The 17,330-nt window shown below is 41.6% G+C and overlaps 3 protein-coding genes across 3 annotated transcripts; 2 read left to right on the top strand and 1 right to left on the bottom strand.

The window, feature by feature from the left end:
- Nucleotides 1–4,450: 4,450 nt before the first annotated feature.
- LOC141841038 (uncharacterized) lies at nt 4,451–5,387 on the top strand. The gene has a single exon (XM_074729165.1). The coding sequence runs from the start codon at nt 4,697–4,699 to the stop codon at nt 5,177–5,179; it is 483 nt and encodes a 160-aa protein (XP_074585266.1). The 5' UTR covers nt 4,451–4,696; the 3' UTR covers nt 5,180–5,387.
- Nucleotides 5,388–8,138: 2,751 nt separating this feature from the next.
- On the bottom strand, nt 8,139–14,031 carry LOC141840562 (uncharacterized). Its single transcript, XM_074728598.1, has 2 exons — nt 13,461–14,031; nt 8,139–9,139 (listed from the first exon to the last, which is right to left on the bottom strand). Exons 1-2 carry the CDS (start codon nt 13,997–13,999, stop codon nt 8,503–8,505), a joined length of 1,176 nt encoding a protein of 391 aa, XP_074584699.1. The 5' UTR covers nt 14,000–14,031; the 3' UTR covers nt 8,139–8,502.
- A 1,239-nt stretch (nt 14,032–15,270) lies between these two features.
- On the top strand, nt 15,271–16,785 carry LOC141839359 (chalcone synthase 2-like). Its single transcript, XM_074727088.1, has 2 exons — nt 15,271–15,475; nt 15,588–16,785. The coding sequence occupies exons 1-2, from the start codon at nt 15,295–15,297 to the stop codon at nt 16,595–16,597; spliced, it is 1,191 nt and encodes a 396-aa protein (XP_074583189.1). The 5' UTR covers nt 15,271–15,294; the 3' UTR covers nt 16,598–16,785.
- The last annotated feature ends 545 nt before the right edge of the window (nt 16,786–17,330 follow it).

The raw sequence follows: 17,330 nt of genomic DNA, 5'->3' as shown, positions 1-17,330 counted from the left end.
ACTATCTTCTGAAAGGCGAGTCCTTTCTCATATTGCAGTGTGGGACTGTGTTCAGTGCTGCTAGTGGGCCTGCAACTGTTTTGTGGCCCTTGGATTGGTGAAAGGGTAGGAGGAGGCAGAAGTGGAGGAGGAGAAGGCTGAAGAAAGGGATTAAACAAAGCTTTCTTCTGTCTTGTTCTTGCTCCTTGAGGAGAAAAAAACAAGAATTAAGTAAATGTATAAAGTGGCTCACCTCACCACAACTTATCATGTGTGTGGAGAGAGTGTGCGCCATGGATGGAGAGTGGTCCCTGCGTCCAGCTCCACCCCTCCATAAAGGAGCATTAGGATGGGAGGGATCAAACACCAGTTTGTGTTGCACCGAGAGATACTTCATCTTCAGCCTGCTAAAACTTTGCTGTTCAAACTTGTCCACCGCCATTTGGTCATCGGAAGCAAGCGTTCTCTAAGTCAACTGCAAAGGTGAACAATATCAAATTGAGTTGCAAAGTCAAGGGAATTACAGTAGCAAAAGAAAAGAAATCTATTCAGTGAGTATGATGGAGCAACTCTTCTTTTCAGCAATGTTCAACAATCATTTCACATAATTGTTGAGAAAGTGAATGTATATCTTTTAAATGCACTTGGAAATCTTGAAAATTCCAAAACACCTCGTTAGTCCAATTATGGGCTCCCATCAAAGTGTTTGTTCAAATGATTTTGGTGAATCTAAAAGTGAAATCGTATCAAAGTGTATATTCAAATGATCTTCAAATAATTTTGATTCTCGAATCTATCAATTTAACAAATAGACAGTTCGCTGTAACTTAACCCGATTGGAGTTGTTTGGCTTGCCGAATTGATAGAACATAATTGCATCTGTTCTTGGGGATGAGGCTTCTTGGATGAGCGGTCTCTGAACTATGATTCTAAGCATTTTGTTCACCAATGATTTCTTCTTCTTCTTGTTACCATGTTTGTGCCAATTTCTTTAACTCAATAGAGATTTCGCCTCTGAAAAATGAATTCGAGCAGTGATTAATTGAGTAAATAAAGACATGTTATTTCATAAGGCTACTACTGTAAACTATTTTTTTAATTGAATAAGAAATTAATAAAGAGTTGGTGAAGTTTGATTGAATGGAAAATTTGGCTCACACATGAATATGATTCACGAACGTCAACATATGTTGCTGAAATGAACGTGTATGTCGTAGGGCCGACCGTATGGGATCGATGAGATGTTATATTCCACCTTTTACTGAAATAAACGTTAACATATAAGTTCTCATCCGTGATCAGTTGGCGCAAAAGAATGTCATATTTGTATAGTCCAGAGACACAAGAACAATCTGATTTTTGTTTATAGACTGCTAAACTGATCTCACTGAGAACTGATCATACAAAATTCATCACCATTTGATTATGTCCTCGTTTGAGTTGAAGCAGGGACGGATCTGAGAAGAATTATAGTTGTGGGGTTTGAACTTATTTGTTGTTTATTGGACCTAGGGCGAACGACAGAAAAGATTGATAAAATAAAAGTTGTGACTTCTTATTATTATAGACTCGAAAACTATTCTGCTTGAGATGTGGTTAATGGAATTATCATTTTTGAATTGGTCAAACGGGTCCCCGAGGCAATGGTGCAACGGTAAGATATCCGGGTTGTGATCCAGGGATCCACGATTCGATCCCCAGCTATGGCGTATTTGTAAGAATTTTCTTCCAAATGGAGAACGCAATCAAAGGATGTTGGGCATCTGGATTGGTCGTCGTATGCGCTTCCCGATTTACCCTGGTGGTCGGTGGAAAACTTCCGTGGGACTGGACCGGCCACTCCCAGGGATTGAGTTCATGAGACTGATTGAGATTTATCATTTTTTTGAATTGGTCAAATGGAGATCGCAATCAAAGGATGCTGGGCATCTGGGTTGGCCGCTGCGTGCGCTTCCCGATTTACCCTAGTGGTGGTAGGAAACTTCTGTGGGACCGAACCGATCAACCTCATGGATTGAGTCAATGCGACTGACTGGGGTTATCTTTTTTTTTTGAATTGATCAAACGGAAAAGAAAATTAAATAATAAAACAACTATAAAGATGTTGGAAAAAGAGAACGGAATCTTAATCTCTTTTTAGAGCGTCTCGGTTAGCTTCGACGATAAGAAAAAATAAAATAAGGATGATTCTGGTTGATGAAGAAAAAGAACTATAATTAGTATTAGTCGGCTGGAAAATAACAAAAAGAGAAAAGAAAGAGCGCTCTGTACAAAGAAAAAAGAATTGCAGTTGGATATTAAATTATAATTGGAAAGAAAAAAATAAAAAGAAAAGAGGAAAAAAAGAAGAAGAAACTCATGCATGCATGGAAGCTTGTGTATGAGACGGTGAGAATTTGACTGTGTGCGTGGAAGAGAATATAAAAAAATAAGAAAATATATTTTCTTACAAATTTCTTTTTAAAACGGTTGAACCCATTTAACTCCATTAAATTTAGTTCGGTTATATATATAAATATAGGACTTGGTGAGTTAGAAAGGGGTTGAATATTTTCACTTGATCAAGCTTGAACTCTTGTCACGGGAGAAATTACTCGCTACACACCCTCTCAACTCAACAATGCTAATAAGAAAGATTTACTTGGTATCCGCCTCCTTGATGCGACTAATCTAAGGATCTTTACTCAACTCACTCTTCCACTATATCCTCTCCTTTTCGGAGAAATCCCGAAGGTGGAGAAACCTTCTTACAATAGATTACAAGTTGTATACAAACAACCAAACAATATTAAGAAGAAGAAGAGAAGAGAAGTTACACCATGAGAATGCTTCTTCTTTAAGAGGTTGCTCCAAGTTTTTTGGATGAATACCAGCTGGTTTCTTGATCACTAAAGCACAAGCACTTGGAGCATAAACAGTGTTGCTAATATCTTCCACGAAGTGCTCTCACATTTAAACCAGTTCAGTTTTTAAATCATCAGTCGACTGAGTTTACTCTCCCAGTCGACTGATTTAGACAAACCCAGAAAATGGGCACTGAACTGCTAAAGTCACGTCTGTTTTTTGTCAGAATTTCAAATTTCAGTCGACTGACTTTTCCCATCAGTCGACTGGTTTTACCTTCAATCGATTGATGTGAATGATTAGTCGAGTCATTTTACATTCTGTTTGCTTCCAAAGCAACGATAGTCGACTGATGCAAAGATCCAGTCGAGTCTATCAATGCCAGTCGACTGATGTGAAGATCCAGTCGAGTTGATTCTCTTCTATTTGCTCTCAAAGCAACTTCAGTCGACTGGTCTTCAAGTTCAGTCGACTGAGCAGTGAAAATGACTCGACTGGCGTGAATTACAGTTGACTAAGTCAGAGTATCAGACGTAGTATTCTAGTATCAGTGGATTGGTCCTACCATACCAGTCGATTGACATCAGTTTTGAGTGGCTAAAATAAAATCTTACCGAGTTCTTTCCTCGCTTGATCAAGAGTTTGGTCGTCGACCTTCTTGATCTTCATTTGCCTTACCTCGTTAGGAGGTTTCCCGTGCCAAGAGCTCGCTCCTCGATCCTCTTGGACTTTTCTTTCGCGTCACGTCCGGTCTTCTCACCCACAAGGACTTTTCCACGATTTACCTTACCTCGTAAGGACTTTCTCATGTCAAGAACTCGCTCCTTGACCCTCTTGGTTTTCCTTTTGTCTTACGTCCGATCTTCTCACCCGCAAGGACTTTCCTCCACTTACCTTATCCTGTAAGGGCTTTCCTGCACACTTGACGCACAAGTTAGATTTCTCATCTTGTGCTTTAAAGTTATTGATATCAAACATCAAAATATAACTTATGGACATAATTACAATAACAATATATAGAAAAAAATTTATATTGTGCGTCTTTTTGTGCACGTCTACATACGCAACTGAATGTGTGGGGTGTTCGAAAGTAATCCAGCCATCTAGAATTACACTTAGTGGCGCAACGTTACTATATCGAATTTACGACAAATCGACTGATCAAACCCGACTCAATTACACACTTACACTAATCTAATCCACTATCCTAAAACAAATGGAAGATCAAAAGATAGATTGGCTTGAGCTGATTCCCTGACCAGACCTAACTCAGCATTGGGCCAATGGCAGTGTCTCAATAATTATAATCCATAAAAGCCCTAGCCACTAGCCAATAATTCATAAAGGAAAAAAAACAAACAAAAAGGCCACAGAGCAGCAGGGAGCCCAAAGCTCTGGTCATTCAGATAATCCTCTGAAGATATTTTCACCACCATGGAGAGCTTGCTCCATGATCGACACATGGCTGCTTCCAAACATTCAACTCGAGCTGCGATCATCCTTGCGGCTCTCGCCCTTCATCAGACTCCCATCCACAGCACTTCACGATTTCAGAAAGTCTAAAGTTAGCAAAGTTAAACTGCTTTCTTTTAGAAAGCCAGCACTTAAATACCAGTGCTTTGGCTGAGTTGAACGATAATGAACTCTCCTAAATTTTTGTTATACGGCAGCCATGCTTGATCTGTGACTCTGCTTTTTCCTTCTTTTTCGCTTTTTTTTTTCTTTCCCTCCCTTTCGTCCTCGCCAGTTTCGTGTGGATTTTTCCTTGTTCCTGTGCCAACAACAGTGACAGGGGAAAGCAGAGAGGTCCCCTGTTATATACAGTGCGAGGAAGAAACTACAACTCCATTCTCACCAACTCTCAGACAGAGCGATGACTTCCGCTCCCCTCCTGCTCCTCTCCGCCGCCTTCCTGTTCCATTACTTCGCCGCCGGTGCGGCGCTTCCTTCTCGAGATTCGTGCTTGGATGTTTCAGCGGCGGCGAGCCGGCGGTGCGGCGTGTCGAGCATTAGGGTGCGACAGGCGAACAGAGGGCGGAGGAGGGGAGGTACGACGATGGACCCGGTGTTCGAGGTGGAGGTCGAGAACGGGTGCTGCTGCGCCGTGTCGCGGGTGGTGCTCGTGAGTGAGGGCTTCGCCAGCTCCGTCCCGGTCGATCCCAGGTTGTTCCGGCGGGAGGAGGGCGCCGGCGGCGGCGGGTACCTCGTCGCCGACGGAAGGGAGATCCCCAGCTCGGGCTCTGTCACCTTCCGCTACGCGTGGGACCGAGCCTTCTGCATGTATCCGGCGAGCTTGGAGTCCAACTGCTCAGCGCTGGCGAAGCCAAGAGAAGCGATATCCATCGATGTGAATTAGTTATTTGATTACTTGATTAAATTAGGAGGAGATTGTAATCATAATAAAAGATCTTCCTGAAATCTGTAGAGAGTAGAAGCTGCAGCAGCTTGTAAAATCATCTGAAAAGATTAGATATGCTTGTAAATTATATGTTGTGCATCGTAATGATCTTTGTGTATCGAAAGAAGGAAGATGAAAAAGGAGAAAAAAATTGTAAATTAGTTTATATTTTCTTGTCTCCTAAAATTTTTTTGATCATTTAAATAAATTAGAAAATACAAATAGATCATTGATACGACGGATCTTTATAGGCTTGATGTGGTAAAATGGAAGTCAATAATCAGTTCAGTCTGGCAGGTCAATGGGTAATGGTTAAATCTTATCTGACTGATTCAATTGCGATTTCACTCGGCTACTCGGTACTCGACTGTCTCGGCCACTCGACACTCGACTGTCTAGGTCACTCGGCCACTCGGCACTCGGTTGTCCTAGTCACTCGGCCCTGACCCTGATTATCTCGATCACTTGGATATATGCTCAATTACCTTACTCACTCATTCATACGCCTAATCTCGACCTCAGCCGTCCGCCATTGCTCTCGGCTCTAATCGGCTCAGCTGTTCAGTCTCTTTTCTAGTCTCGATCGACTCTGCCTCAATAAACCTAATCACTCTGTGCCACTCTGACACAATCCTTCCCTGGTACCTCCCTCTCAAATGGCAGCCTAGCAACACCTAGCAGCAAGACGCTCAACCGTGCGGGCTCTGTCACAAGAGAGGGACAGTTACTAGGTTGCTGGACTTCTTCTATCCTCGGGTTTCCATTCTCAGCTAAAAGACAAGAATGAGCTGCATGCTTGAGTCATAGGACGGTTATTAGGTCTGCAGACCTTGTCCCTTAAATGTTATCCGGTCTGCTCGCTTGTCAAGGATGTACAGAATCTCTCCTCCTCACAGATATCCCCTTCAATGAGTATATAAACTCCGAGACAGGTATGAAAACGCTCTCTCGAATTCCATATTCTTCAAGCACTACTTCTTCTTCTTCCTCGCTATTTTTATGCATCCAGCTAATCCGTTTGTTCAGTGCTCTCCTTCTCCACGTTCTTTTCGCCGGTAAGATTTATCAAGGTTGAGGTGACATATTCTTAACTAATAGCTTGACCATATAAAGCATCCAGTTGGAATAATTATGATTAATACTTCAGTATTATAAATTTTTTAAACTTCTTAAATATAATGTAGCCCACATCATAAACAAATAATAATCCCAGTTAATCAAATTGACTCAATCCCTAGGGGTGACCGGTCCGGTCCCATGGAAGTTTCCCATCGGCCACCAAGGTAAATCGGGAAGCGCACGCATCGGCCAACCCAGATGCCCAACATCCTTTGATTGCGATCCCCATTTAGAAGAAAATTCCTGCAAATACGCCGTAGTTAGGGATCGAACCGTAGGTACCTGGGTGACAACCTGGATGTCATAGCTTCGGGAGCGCGAAGAAGATGATTGATGTTATATAGGAAAAAGATCATGGGATCACTTAGACGATTCAAATTGCACAAATTCAAAGTATTGATTCACTAAGCCACATCATTTGGGCTCGAACTGATTTATTCTCGCACATTGTGTCAAACAAAGCGAGCACACTATAAAGTATGCTAAGAAACTTATCCGAACATAATCGCATTATCATCTCGAGCTCTCATTCTTGTTATTCTCTTGTAGACTCTTACATATTCTATATTTTGTTTTAACAAAATCATACTGATGCACTCTACACTATTTTGTATTTGATTTTTGTTATTATATTTCAATTGTTAAATGGAATTGGACGTTTTGGTATTCATTCATCTTGAATTAATGGAGAGCACAAAAATTCTATATCATACCCACCCACCCTACCCAACATATGAGTTTTTTTTAAGTCTCATCTTGATGAAGATAATACTAATAGATTAGGTTGAGATAAGTTTAAACAAACGGTTCATAGTCGATTGGAACATGGTTAGTAGACGGGTCAAGATTGATTGCCGACTGAATTAAGGTTGAGATTAAGTCTCCAAAAAGATTTAAGAGCTTGCCCAAGGTTGACGGCTTCAACAATCTCTCTTTATTGTGAATGAACTTCTATAATTAACTCAAGGAGAAATGAGCATCATTATGACTGAAATCCCTACTTAGGGTGGTCAAGCTTGTTAAGTTAAGCATGTAAACTCTCAAAACTACTTTAAATCAGTTATTAGCATCGTGTTATGTTTTATTTGATTTTCCTTGCACATATATATTTCATCCTCTATATGAAAAATAGCGAAGCCATTGTTGTAAACTGTAACCCTGATTCTGATAGCCAAATTCCGGGGGTCTGATGGCGATGTTAACCTTATCTTGCTCGTGACGTTGCTGTTATTCCGGAACACGATGACCACGACCACCACAAAAATAATAAACTACGTGGAACCAGTCCCATTCTAATGTGACAGTGTGCATGTCAAGTCAATCACATCGCTAGTGGCCGGTTGCCAGTTGGGGGCCAAGCTTTGTCACATCTGCCCACAATCAAGACATCTGTGGATCACAAAACACAACAGGCCGTTTTCTCTTATCTATCTATTTATTATTCATAAAAGAAACAATATGCCACAACTGAATCTCAATGCTTGTGGTGTCACTTGGAGACCAGGAAGGAGGGGAATTCCTGAGAAATTGTAGCAGGGAATAAATTCACCTCCCAATGCTTTCTCAAGCAGCAAGTGGAATGGAGTGGGCATAGGAAGGAAGTCAGGCATGGAGGATTAGGAATGCTAAATTCTCTTCTATCCAAACAAGAAAGAGAGCAGCGAATCGATCCTGGCTTTAACAAGGGTGTTGTGTTGTATCAATCTTAAACCACCACAGCCATCAAAGTCAAGGCAATAAGATCGCATGACATCGATCGACATCCAAAGTTGATGTAGGAAGGGAATCCCTTCTCGTACGACAAGTCATTTAGCTATTTAATGGTCCTGAATCTCCGACCTTCGAAGTTTGCCTTACGCGCAAATTAGCACTTGGACTAGTTTCCACATAGTTCAAGTAAAGCATATTGATAATGATGCAACCCACATGTTAATCTTTAAGCTAAAGAGAAAGGGAGCAAATAGCAGCTAAAATGAGAGGGGAAACCTTCTAAACCAACGGTTGCGTTAATTGTGGAGATGCGTTTTCTTGCATGGAAACGAGCAACTCAGTCTTGCAGCAATTTGTTTCTGCCAAAACATAGTGTCTGCTCGGGGAAATTTGGAATATCACTAGGACAGTAGACCAAGGTTTCTCCAGAATATCGGCGAGTTATCGTATTATCACCTAGAATTTAAGTCCAGCTCCCCGGCTTCCCGCCACTCACCTTGCGCATCAGTGTCTCCATTTTCCGGTTCATTCTCATCGTTCAAGAAATCTTCGGACGGCTCTTCATCTTCTCTTTGAGCATTTCCCCACCCATGAATTTCGTCCATGTTAGCTCCCTGTTCTGGAACAATGTCATGCCCAGAACCTGCTTCAGTGAGGGCAGCAGCACTTGCCCTCATGGGGGCACGAGCATACATTCCTGCATGTGCTTGTGCTTGTGCTTCTGCTCGAGCATGTTCAGCCTGAGCCATCGCCATCCGCATTTTGGCCTCTGCTGCTTCCCTTCCAGCTTTCTCCCTAGACTCAATTTCAGCTCTGATTCCCAATAGAGCCTGCTTCTCTTCTTGCAGCAAAGCCTGCTCGATCATAAGCCTCTCCTCCGACCTGAATTCTCCTTGAGCTCGCTTCCGTGTCATTATGTTGAAAGCAAGGACTTGCTTCTCAAACGTTGTTGTGAACTCTGCAATCTTTGCAAGAATGTTGTGATCCCATTGCTGAATCCGTGAAAATATCTGACCAGTGGTATCACTATCAAGAATTCTGTCATCTTCTTCTGCCTCATAATCAGATACCACATGATAGGGCAGAAGCCTAAAATGCGAAGAGGAAAAAAAAATTATGAGTCAAGTCAATCATGAACTACCAAATAAATTTATCTTAAATCTTATATTTTTCAGCATAATAGAACAAAGAGTATTGTAAGAAATGATTCAAAGCCAAAAATTAGTAGGAAAAATGCCACCAGAAAGGTGGAAAACTCAGGAAGAATACAACAAGAAGAGGAAGCACGCACAAATACAATCAACTCAACTATGAAAAATGAACCACTGAAATCATGAAATGTCATGTTTCTATAGACATATTAATGGTTAATCTAATCATGCTTCTGTAGACATGATTGGAGAAATATCTTTAAAACAGAGCAGATACAATCTGTTGGAGAGAACTGATTTAATGTCCCTCATCACTGACCAGAAACCAATCAGAACTAATCTGTAGTTTGCTTTAAAATGTTCTTTTATAGAATTTTTATGCATACTTCATATTTTACAGATCACTTATACGTCGTAGCTACCTACCTTCATTTCTTCTTTCACTTCATGTTCCCTTCTTAAAACTGTTTCAAAGATTCTGTCTAATCCAGGATGGCAATCAACTATAATTGATTAAATGACAACACCTGAAATTGTTGTCATTGGGTATTCACTATAAAGACCTCACCTGAAAGCATTACAGATCTATTGAAGGCTCAAGTTGTTCATTATCTTGCTACCCATTGTTATGGCAAGGGTTTAGGTTGGCAAACTAATTTCAGTGGTCATAATATCAATTAGACATAAAGACTGACTTTTGACATGATTAACCTCTTGAATTAACTGCTCAAAAGGAAGATTAATTTGAAGTCTAAATTGAAGAAGTCTCTATATGGGCTCAGGAAATCCCTAGAGCAAGTTGGTAAATTCAGTTCTACTCTCTATCGATTTGGGATGATCAGAAATATATCAAATTCCTCAGTATTTTATCAATGCTCTTGATCTGAAAAACATATCCTTTTATCATTTATGTGAATAATATGGTACCTCTATTGAAATAAAAAAGACTAAAGGAATAGCTTGACCAATCTTAGTAACCAAAGTATTTTCTTGGCATAAAGGTTACTCAGTCAAGAGGAGAGATCTATATCCCTTAATAGAAGTATGTATTTGGCATGCTCAAGGAGGTTAGTATGTTAGAGGAAAACTAGTTGATATTCCCATAGATTGTAATGTTATTTCCTAATACCAGAACACAAGTTATTATCAAATATGGGGAAAGTACAGGAGACTAGTTAAAAAATTGCACTACCTTGTAGCCACTTAGTCAGATGTCTCATTTATTGTGAGTGTGATCAGTCAATTCTTTGGGGTTCTATGCTATGACAATTGGAAACCAACCTTAATGATTTTATGATATCACAAGAATGCTCTAGTAAATACTCGCCTATACTCATACTGAACATACCATATAAATTGTGTTGTATACAGATACATATTAGCATACTCTAGCACAAATAGGAGATTCACATCAAGATATTGCATTCTACTTGGATAAAAACCAGCTACCTTGAAGGACAAAAAGCAAACTGTTGTGATCACGTCATATGCACAAGTGGAGTATAAACTCATGGCTCTTGCTGCATGTGAGTTCATTTGGGGCTCAAAGAGTTAATAATTAAGGGACGTAAACTTCCAAGTGAGTAAATGCACATTGCTTCCAATCTTAATCTTCATTAGAGAATGTAACAAATTGAGATTTTATCATTTCATACAAAAAAAAGGAGCAATCCAAAAAGATGCACTTCTTTTATTAGTTCCAATGATCAATTAGCAGATTTGTTCACTAATATTTAAGATATCATGAAATTGAATATCTGTAATAAATTAGAATTCTATAATATTTGAATCGACTTATAGGGGAGTGTTAAGAATCAAATGCAAATAAAATAGAACTCCATTGTAAACATACCAAACTAAAAGGAGTAAATGTTAGTGAACGTAATAATAATCTAGGAAAACAAGCCCTAATAAAATTTTTCTCTTAGCAAAATTGACTGCCTGAACATTTAAATTGTCACGTTCCTAGCCTCCTAGAAGCATATAAACAAAACAGGTTTCAACCACCTGTGTTCAGTAGAGATAACTGATTTCCACAACACTTCTTCTTTAGGTAGCATAATAGAAAGACTTGGAAAAGGAGTGAATCTGACCTACCCAGAGTGCTATAGTTGTCTATCTAATTATTAGCTCACAATTAAATCTCCTAAATATGATTTATAATACTTTCTAACCTCTCTCTTTGAGCTATTATGTAAAGGAGCCAGAGAGTCAAATGTACGAGAGAAGGATGTAAGAACAATTAGTTGATTCTAACAAAACTCAAATGTCCATGGTCTAGTATCATAACCACAATTAGTCGGCCAAATAAAGAGGTGCACATACCAATTCCTGGCCGCTAATTACAAGGTCACCTTATTGTTTGAGCAAACAAAGTACTAGTATTTTGGCTTTCTTTCAAGGGCTAAGTTTTTTTCTTCCAGGTCTAATTGGTGCAATAGTGCTTCTGAGTATATGTTCGTGTTGATATCTTGCAGTAAAATAAAATAGAGAGGCAACTGGAATGTTGACCAAGCTAGTTGACAGTTGTTCACCATAAATTATGATGGAACTAACCAGAAAAATTCACATGTAAAGTAATATGCATAACCATTTCTGCGAACAGAATAAAGTCAATCATAGTTTAGAGACAAAACAAAAGGCAATGGGCATCATCATCATCACAGGTGAGGTACTTCATTTATCATCAAACATTGATGATTCACATTCCAACAGTCATACTAAGTAGATAATTATATTTCACTATATAAGCTAGCAAATTGGCAGTAAACTACAAGGATGAATAAACATCAGAAGAAAAATGATCAAGCTCAAGGCAACACTAGTTCTTCCAAGAAGTCTTAGACCAAGGCCTATATTTGTACATAAATGACCCATAATGATCTATGTGAGACTATACAAGAGTGACATATTCTCGTTAAATCCTTACGGCTTGGCTTGAGGCCCAACTAAAAGTTATCCTAATTGTGAGACCACAACAATGACCCAGCTAAAATGTATTGGATCATTTCAAGAAGTCAAGTCATAGGTCCTTTTGATGCTATGTATCATGATATACCCAATGAGAAAACTTATTAACAATTTAATGGTCTAGAACATCACTCTCACCTAAATGTTATTAAGCCATGTTCGTGATAATTCACTTATCAATCGAATGCAAACATAAACCGCTATTCTTCTTACACTAGTGGCATGGCTTTTTCAGTCCAAGAATTCATATGATGTAATGATTTAATCTTTTTGAACAGCAACATCCTATTATTAAATTTCTTCTCTAAGAACAAATCTCAGACAAAACATATATCAGGGAACAAAGACAAGCCTTACCACTTACAAAATGCAGTTTAGACTAACATTCTGGAAATCATAGATGGAGGATTAATAATTCAGAAACAAGGCTAATTTTCTTCTTTGATTTGATCTATCATTTCCTAATTTCAATATATTATGATTTTAACTGAATATGAATTTTAAATTTTATTTCTATCTATCATCAGATCCTACATATGCTAGTTATTATTCTCCCCATCTGATCCAGCCATTAATAGTGATCTTGTGGCACTAATACAAACATGAATGAGAAATCTACAACAGTAGTACCATATAGGGCTTGATCAAAGGAGATGGCTGAAGGTATGAAAGCTAAAAATACATAATAATCTAGAGTCAAAGGGAATATAAAGGTTGAAGATGATTGAGACAATATAACTAACAATCAGGAGATGATTTTTACAAATATTCAGAGCTGAATGTGCTAATCATATCAGGCATTTAATGGAAGACAATGATCATGAATCTTGTGTACATCAAAGATATTAATAAGCAAGAGGATCTAAAGCTCAGAAATTAAATTTAAAGAACAATAAAGCACAATGGCTCAGATAAGCAAACAGATGAATTGCTGTCTGATGCATCATCAATTTATCATATAAGGTTCATACTGTTGGTTGATACCAGATAATATCTACTTCTTTCTAATGGTTTCCATAATCTAGAACAAGATCTATACTACTCGTTTCTTGCAATCTAACTTACGAACCCTAATTCCAGTTTGTTTGTTTTTCAGTTTCTGCGTCATCCATTTTAACAAACCCTAATTCCCAATCCTTTCAGAGCAGACACAGTATAAAATGCTAATTACTTCCTTTACGAACGCTAAGAATGATAATTGTAAGAAACGGAAAAATATGCACGGAAACCCTAAAATGCGAGAGAGGATCAAAGGTGCAACCGGGTGGAGCCCTAGGAAGAGGAAATACCTGAGGACAGCATCCTCAACGGAGGCAAAGGGCCGCTTGAAGTCAGGGTTACAGACCATCATGGCGTCCTTCTTGGCCATTTCCACCTCCAAGGGGTTCCCTGGCCTTCCGATACCTACCCCCACGCCAGATGGCCGCGCCGGCTGGGCCTGGGGAGGGTGATGGTGGAGATTCGTAGCGGAAGGTGGCTGTGAGGAGGAAGGAGGCGGGGCGGGGCCCTGGAAGTGGAGGGATCGCAGGCCGGGGGCGCGGAGGTGGGCGTCGATGTTGGAGGGGAAGCGGGAGATGGCCTGCTGCTGCTGCAGGAGGCTGTAAGGTGACTGGTGCTGCCCAGATTGCTGTTTCTGCTGCTGTTGCTGGCGCTGTAGCTGCTGCAGCTGCTGCTGCTGCTGTAGATGGAACTGTTGCTGCTGCTGCTGGTGTTGTTGCTGCTGCTGCATGAGGAAGAGCTGCTGCTGGTGCTGCTGCATGAGAAGCTGCTGGTGTTGTTGTTGCTGCTGCTGCTGCGCCATTGAGTTGTTGTTGTTGGACTCCGCCATCGCTCCTTTTTTCCCCGTCGCTCTCTCGCTGTTGTGTGTGATCGGGTATATGAGCGATCTAGGAAGGAGACAAGGTAAGAAATACAAATAGCGGGCCCTTAGTCGGTTCCATATATAGGCCCTATTAAGGCCCATTATCAGTTACTGGACGGACAAAAATCAAAAGGATAAAAGTATAAGGGTTCATCGAGATAATACCTTCCTCCATCATGATCAACTGTAACTTCTCAATTAATCTTTATCATAAAAGGTCATGGCACTAACTGTGTAGAACCGTAAGGTAAGGTAAGATGACGAATTCCATCTTCTACAAAAGAAAAGTAGTATAAAGGATGATATGACAGGGAGAAAATCCAAAACTTTGGTTCATTTAATAGAGTGAAATCCTAGCAAATTAATTAGATTTTAGGACGAGGAGCAGAGAGTTGATAGCTAGCATGCGAGAGTGATAGTACGCACTTCTTGGAGTTTTTTTTTTTCACGGTGGAAATTTGTTTTGGAAGGTAATCAAGTTTTACTTACACTCTGTTTGGAAGGTTTGGGAGGGGAGAGGGAGGAGGAAGAATGGATAAATAAAAGAAAGAGTATTTTGATATTTATTTGAGATGGACGTTACATATTTATGAATTGATATAAATTTTTACTATCCTGATTGAGATATAAGAAAGTAGAATTTAAAAATATTTATATTTATTTTTATTTTAAAATATTAAATTTCAAATTAACTCATTTGTTTAGATATTTTATTTTTACATCATCATTTTTTATATGGCATCATCGTCGTATATCTCTATAAAGATAAGACTCAAAATGATAGAAAAAGATAATTCTAATTTTTTTCTTCTTCTTTAAAAACAAATATCATGTATCATAATAAAATTTTAAAAATTTTCATCTATCCTCTATCCTCTATCTTCATTATTTTTTTTTTAAACTAAAATAATATAGACTTTTCTCCTTTTCTTCTGCAGAAAAGCATAAGAAAAGGAATGGAAAATTATTGATTCTTGCATAAGCAGTGACCGAAAAGATGGACGAGCAGCGATGCCCGTGGCCTATGGGCGCGCCGGTGGTCCTACCAAACTCGCTCCGGGCCTCGTGGCTTCGCATCTGCCCGTCCGTCGGACCTAACACCTGCTTTGAATGAACCCAACTTTTCTCGATCCGTCCTTCAACATTCCAACTACCACCTCTTAATTGCCCACCTCATTTTTTTCCGCTACCCCGCAGGTATATATATATATCTCTGTTTCGTGTAGTCGAAGTACCACAACGAAGACTAGTTAGCTGCAGGAATGGCCAAGCTAGTGACTGAGATACGGAAGTCTCAGCGAGCGGAGGGGCCTGCGGCGGTGCTGGCAATCGGCACCGCCACCCCGCCCAACGTCGTCTACCAGGCCGACTACCCGGACTACTACTTCCGCATCACGAGAAGCGAGCACCTCGTGGAGCTCAAGGAAAAATTCAAGAGAATGTGTGCGTAACGTGATTAATTAATTAATGGAGAAGGATGTGATTTTGTATGAGCTTAACGGCGAGTGTGTTTTCTGACGTGCATGAACTGCATGCATGGATTTGATATGTGCAGGTGATAAATCGATGATCAGGAAGCGTCACATGTACTTGACGGAGGAGATATTGAGGGAGAACCCGAAGATGTGCGCGTACATGGAGGCGTCGCTGGACGCCCGGCAGGACATTGTGGTGGTGGAGGTGCCGAGGCTGGGGAAGGAGGCGGCGGTGAAGGCGATCAAGGAGTGGGGGCAGCCCAAGTCCAAGATCACCCACCTCGTCTTCTGCACGACCAGCGGGGTCGACATGCCCGGCGCCGACTACCAGCTCACTAAGCTTCTCGGGCTCCGCCCGTCGGTGAATCGCTTCATGATGTACCAGCAAGGCTGCTTCGCCGGCGGCACCGTCATCCGCCTCGCCAAGGACTTGGCGGAGAACAACCGCGGCGCCCGCGTCCTGGTCGTCTGCTCCGAGATCACGGCGGTGACCTTCCGCGGGCCTTCCGACTCGCACCTCGACAGCATGGTGGGGCAGGCTCTGTTCGCGGACGGCGCCGGCGCGATCATTGTCGGCGCGGATCCTGATCCGGCGACTGAGCGGCCGCTGTTCGAGCTGGTGTCTGCGAGCCAGACGATTCTGCCGGACTCGGAGGGGGCGATCGACGGGCACCTGCGGGAGGTGGGGCTGACCTTCCACCTGCTCAAGGACGTGCCGGGCCTCATCTCCAAGAACATCGAGAAGAGCCTGGTGGAGGCGTTCAAGCCGCTGGGCATCAGCGACTGGAACTCCCTCTTCTGGATCGCCCACCCGGGCGGACCGGCCATCCTCGACCAGGTGGAGGCCAAGCTAGCGCTCGACAAGGACAAGATGAAGGCCACGAGGGACGTGCTGAGCGAGTACGGCAACATGTCCAGCGCCTGCGTCCTCTTCATTCTCGACGAGATGAGGCGCCGCTCGGCCGAGGAGGGGAACGCCACCACTGGCGAAGGGCTGGAATGGGGAGTTCTCTTCGGCTTCGGCCCCGGCCTAACCGTGGAGACCGTCGTCCTGCACAGCGTCCCCATCTCCGCCGCTGCCACTCACTGATCGATCCATCTTCATCAGGCCATCGGCGTCCACCCTTTTTACTGCAATTACCCACTGCGCGTCTGTGTTCAACTAGATAATTATAATACGCAAGGCAAATAAGTTGGTAATTATTGTGATATTGTAGCCATTAATTCGCGTCGAATTTCAAGAACATGTTTGAATGAATATGCAGAATGTTTTCGTTTTGTTTTATTGCTGGATTATTGTAGCAGATACTTTATCTATATATATATGGCTCCATACAGGGCCGGCTCTAGGCATAGGCCACTAAGACCTATGCCTAGGGCCCCATTTTAATTAGGGCCCATCTTTCAATATATTAATATATATATTAAAAAATAAAAATTATTAAAATAAATTTATTAATTGATTTAATCAATTAGAGTTCTGAAAACTCCTTAAAACGCCCAGAAAACACTAAAAATCGTTCACCTTCATTCCGCTCTGAAATCTGAATCTCCGATTTGAACTGAAATTTCTAAGTCGCCGTTCGCCTTCGCCCCGCCCTGCGGCTGCGCCTTCGCCCAGCCCTGCGAGGCGCGAGCCCTTCTCGCGGCCCTGCGCCGTCGCCTTTGCCTTCACCCGGCCCTGCGCACCCTTCGCCCGGCCGGCCGGCCCTGCACATTCGCGGCTTTGCAGTTTCGCCCGACCCTGTGCACCCTTCGCCCGAGTCCCCAACGGCCCCGACCCTGTGCCAGTGCGCCTTCGCCTTTGGCCGAGTGCCGACCCT

This window comes from Curcuma longa, chromosome 11, assembly GCF_044706935.1.
Source record: "Curcuma longa cultivar G26 ecotype Majalengka, Jawa Barat chromosome 11, ITB_CL_G26_1.1, whole genome shotgun sequence".
Taxonomy (NCBI): Eukaryota; Viridiplantae; Streptophyta; class Magnoliopsida; order Zingiberales; family Zingiberaceae; genus Curcuma; species Curcuma longa.
Note: the sequence above shows the minus strand (reverse complement) of the source record. Positions and strands in the feature narration are given on the sequence as shown.

Excerpts from the sequence above, each read along its gene's own strand:
- LOC141841038 (XM_074729165.1), top strand. The coding sequence starts at position 4,697 with ATGACTTCCGCTCCCCTCCTGCTCCTCTCCGCCGCCTTCCTGTTCCAT.
- LOC141840562 (XM_074728598.1), bottom strand. The coding sequence starts at position 13,999 with ATGGCGGAGTCCAACAACAACAACTCAATGGCGCAGCAGCAGCAGCAA. Across the intron at positions 9,140-13,460 it reads GTTGAGGATGCTGTCCTCAG|GCTTCTGCCCTATCATGTGG; the intron begins GTATTTCCTCTT and ends TTCGCATTTTAG.
- LOC141839359 (XM_074727088.1), top strand. The coding sequence starts at position 15,295 with ATGGCCAAGCTAGTGACTGAGATACGGAAGTCTCAGCGAGCGGAGGGG. Across the intron at positions 15,476-15,587 it reads GGAAAAATTCAAGAGAATGT|GTGATAAATCGATGATCAGG; the intron begins GTGCGTAACGTG and ends TGATATGTGCAG.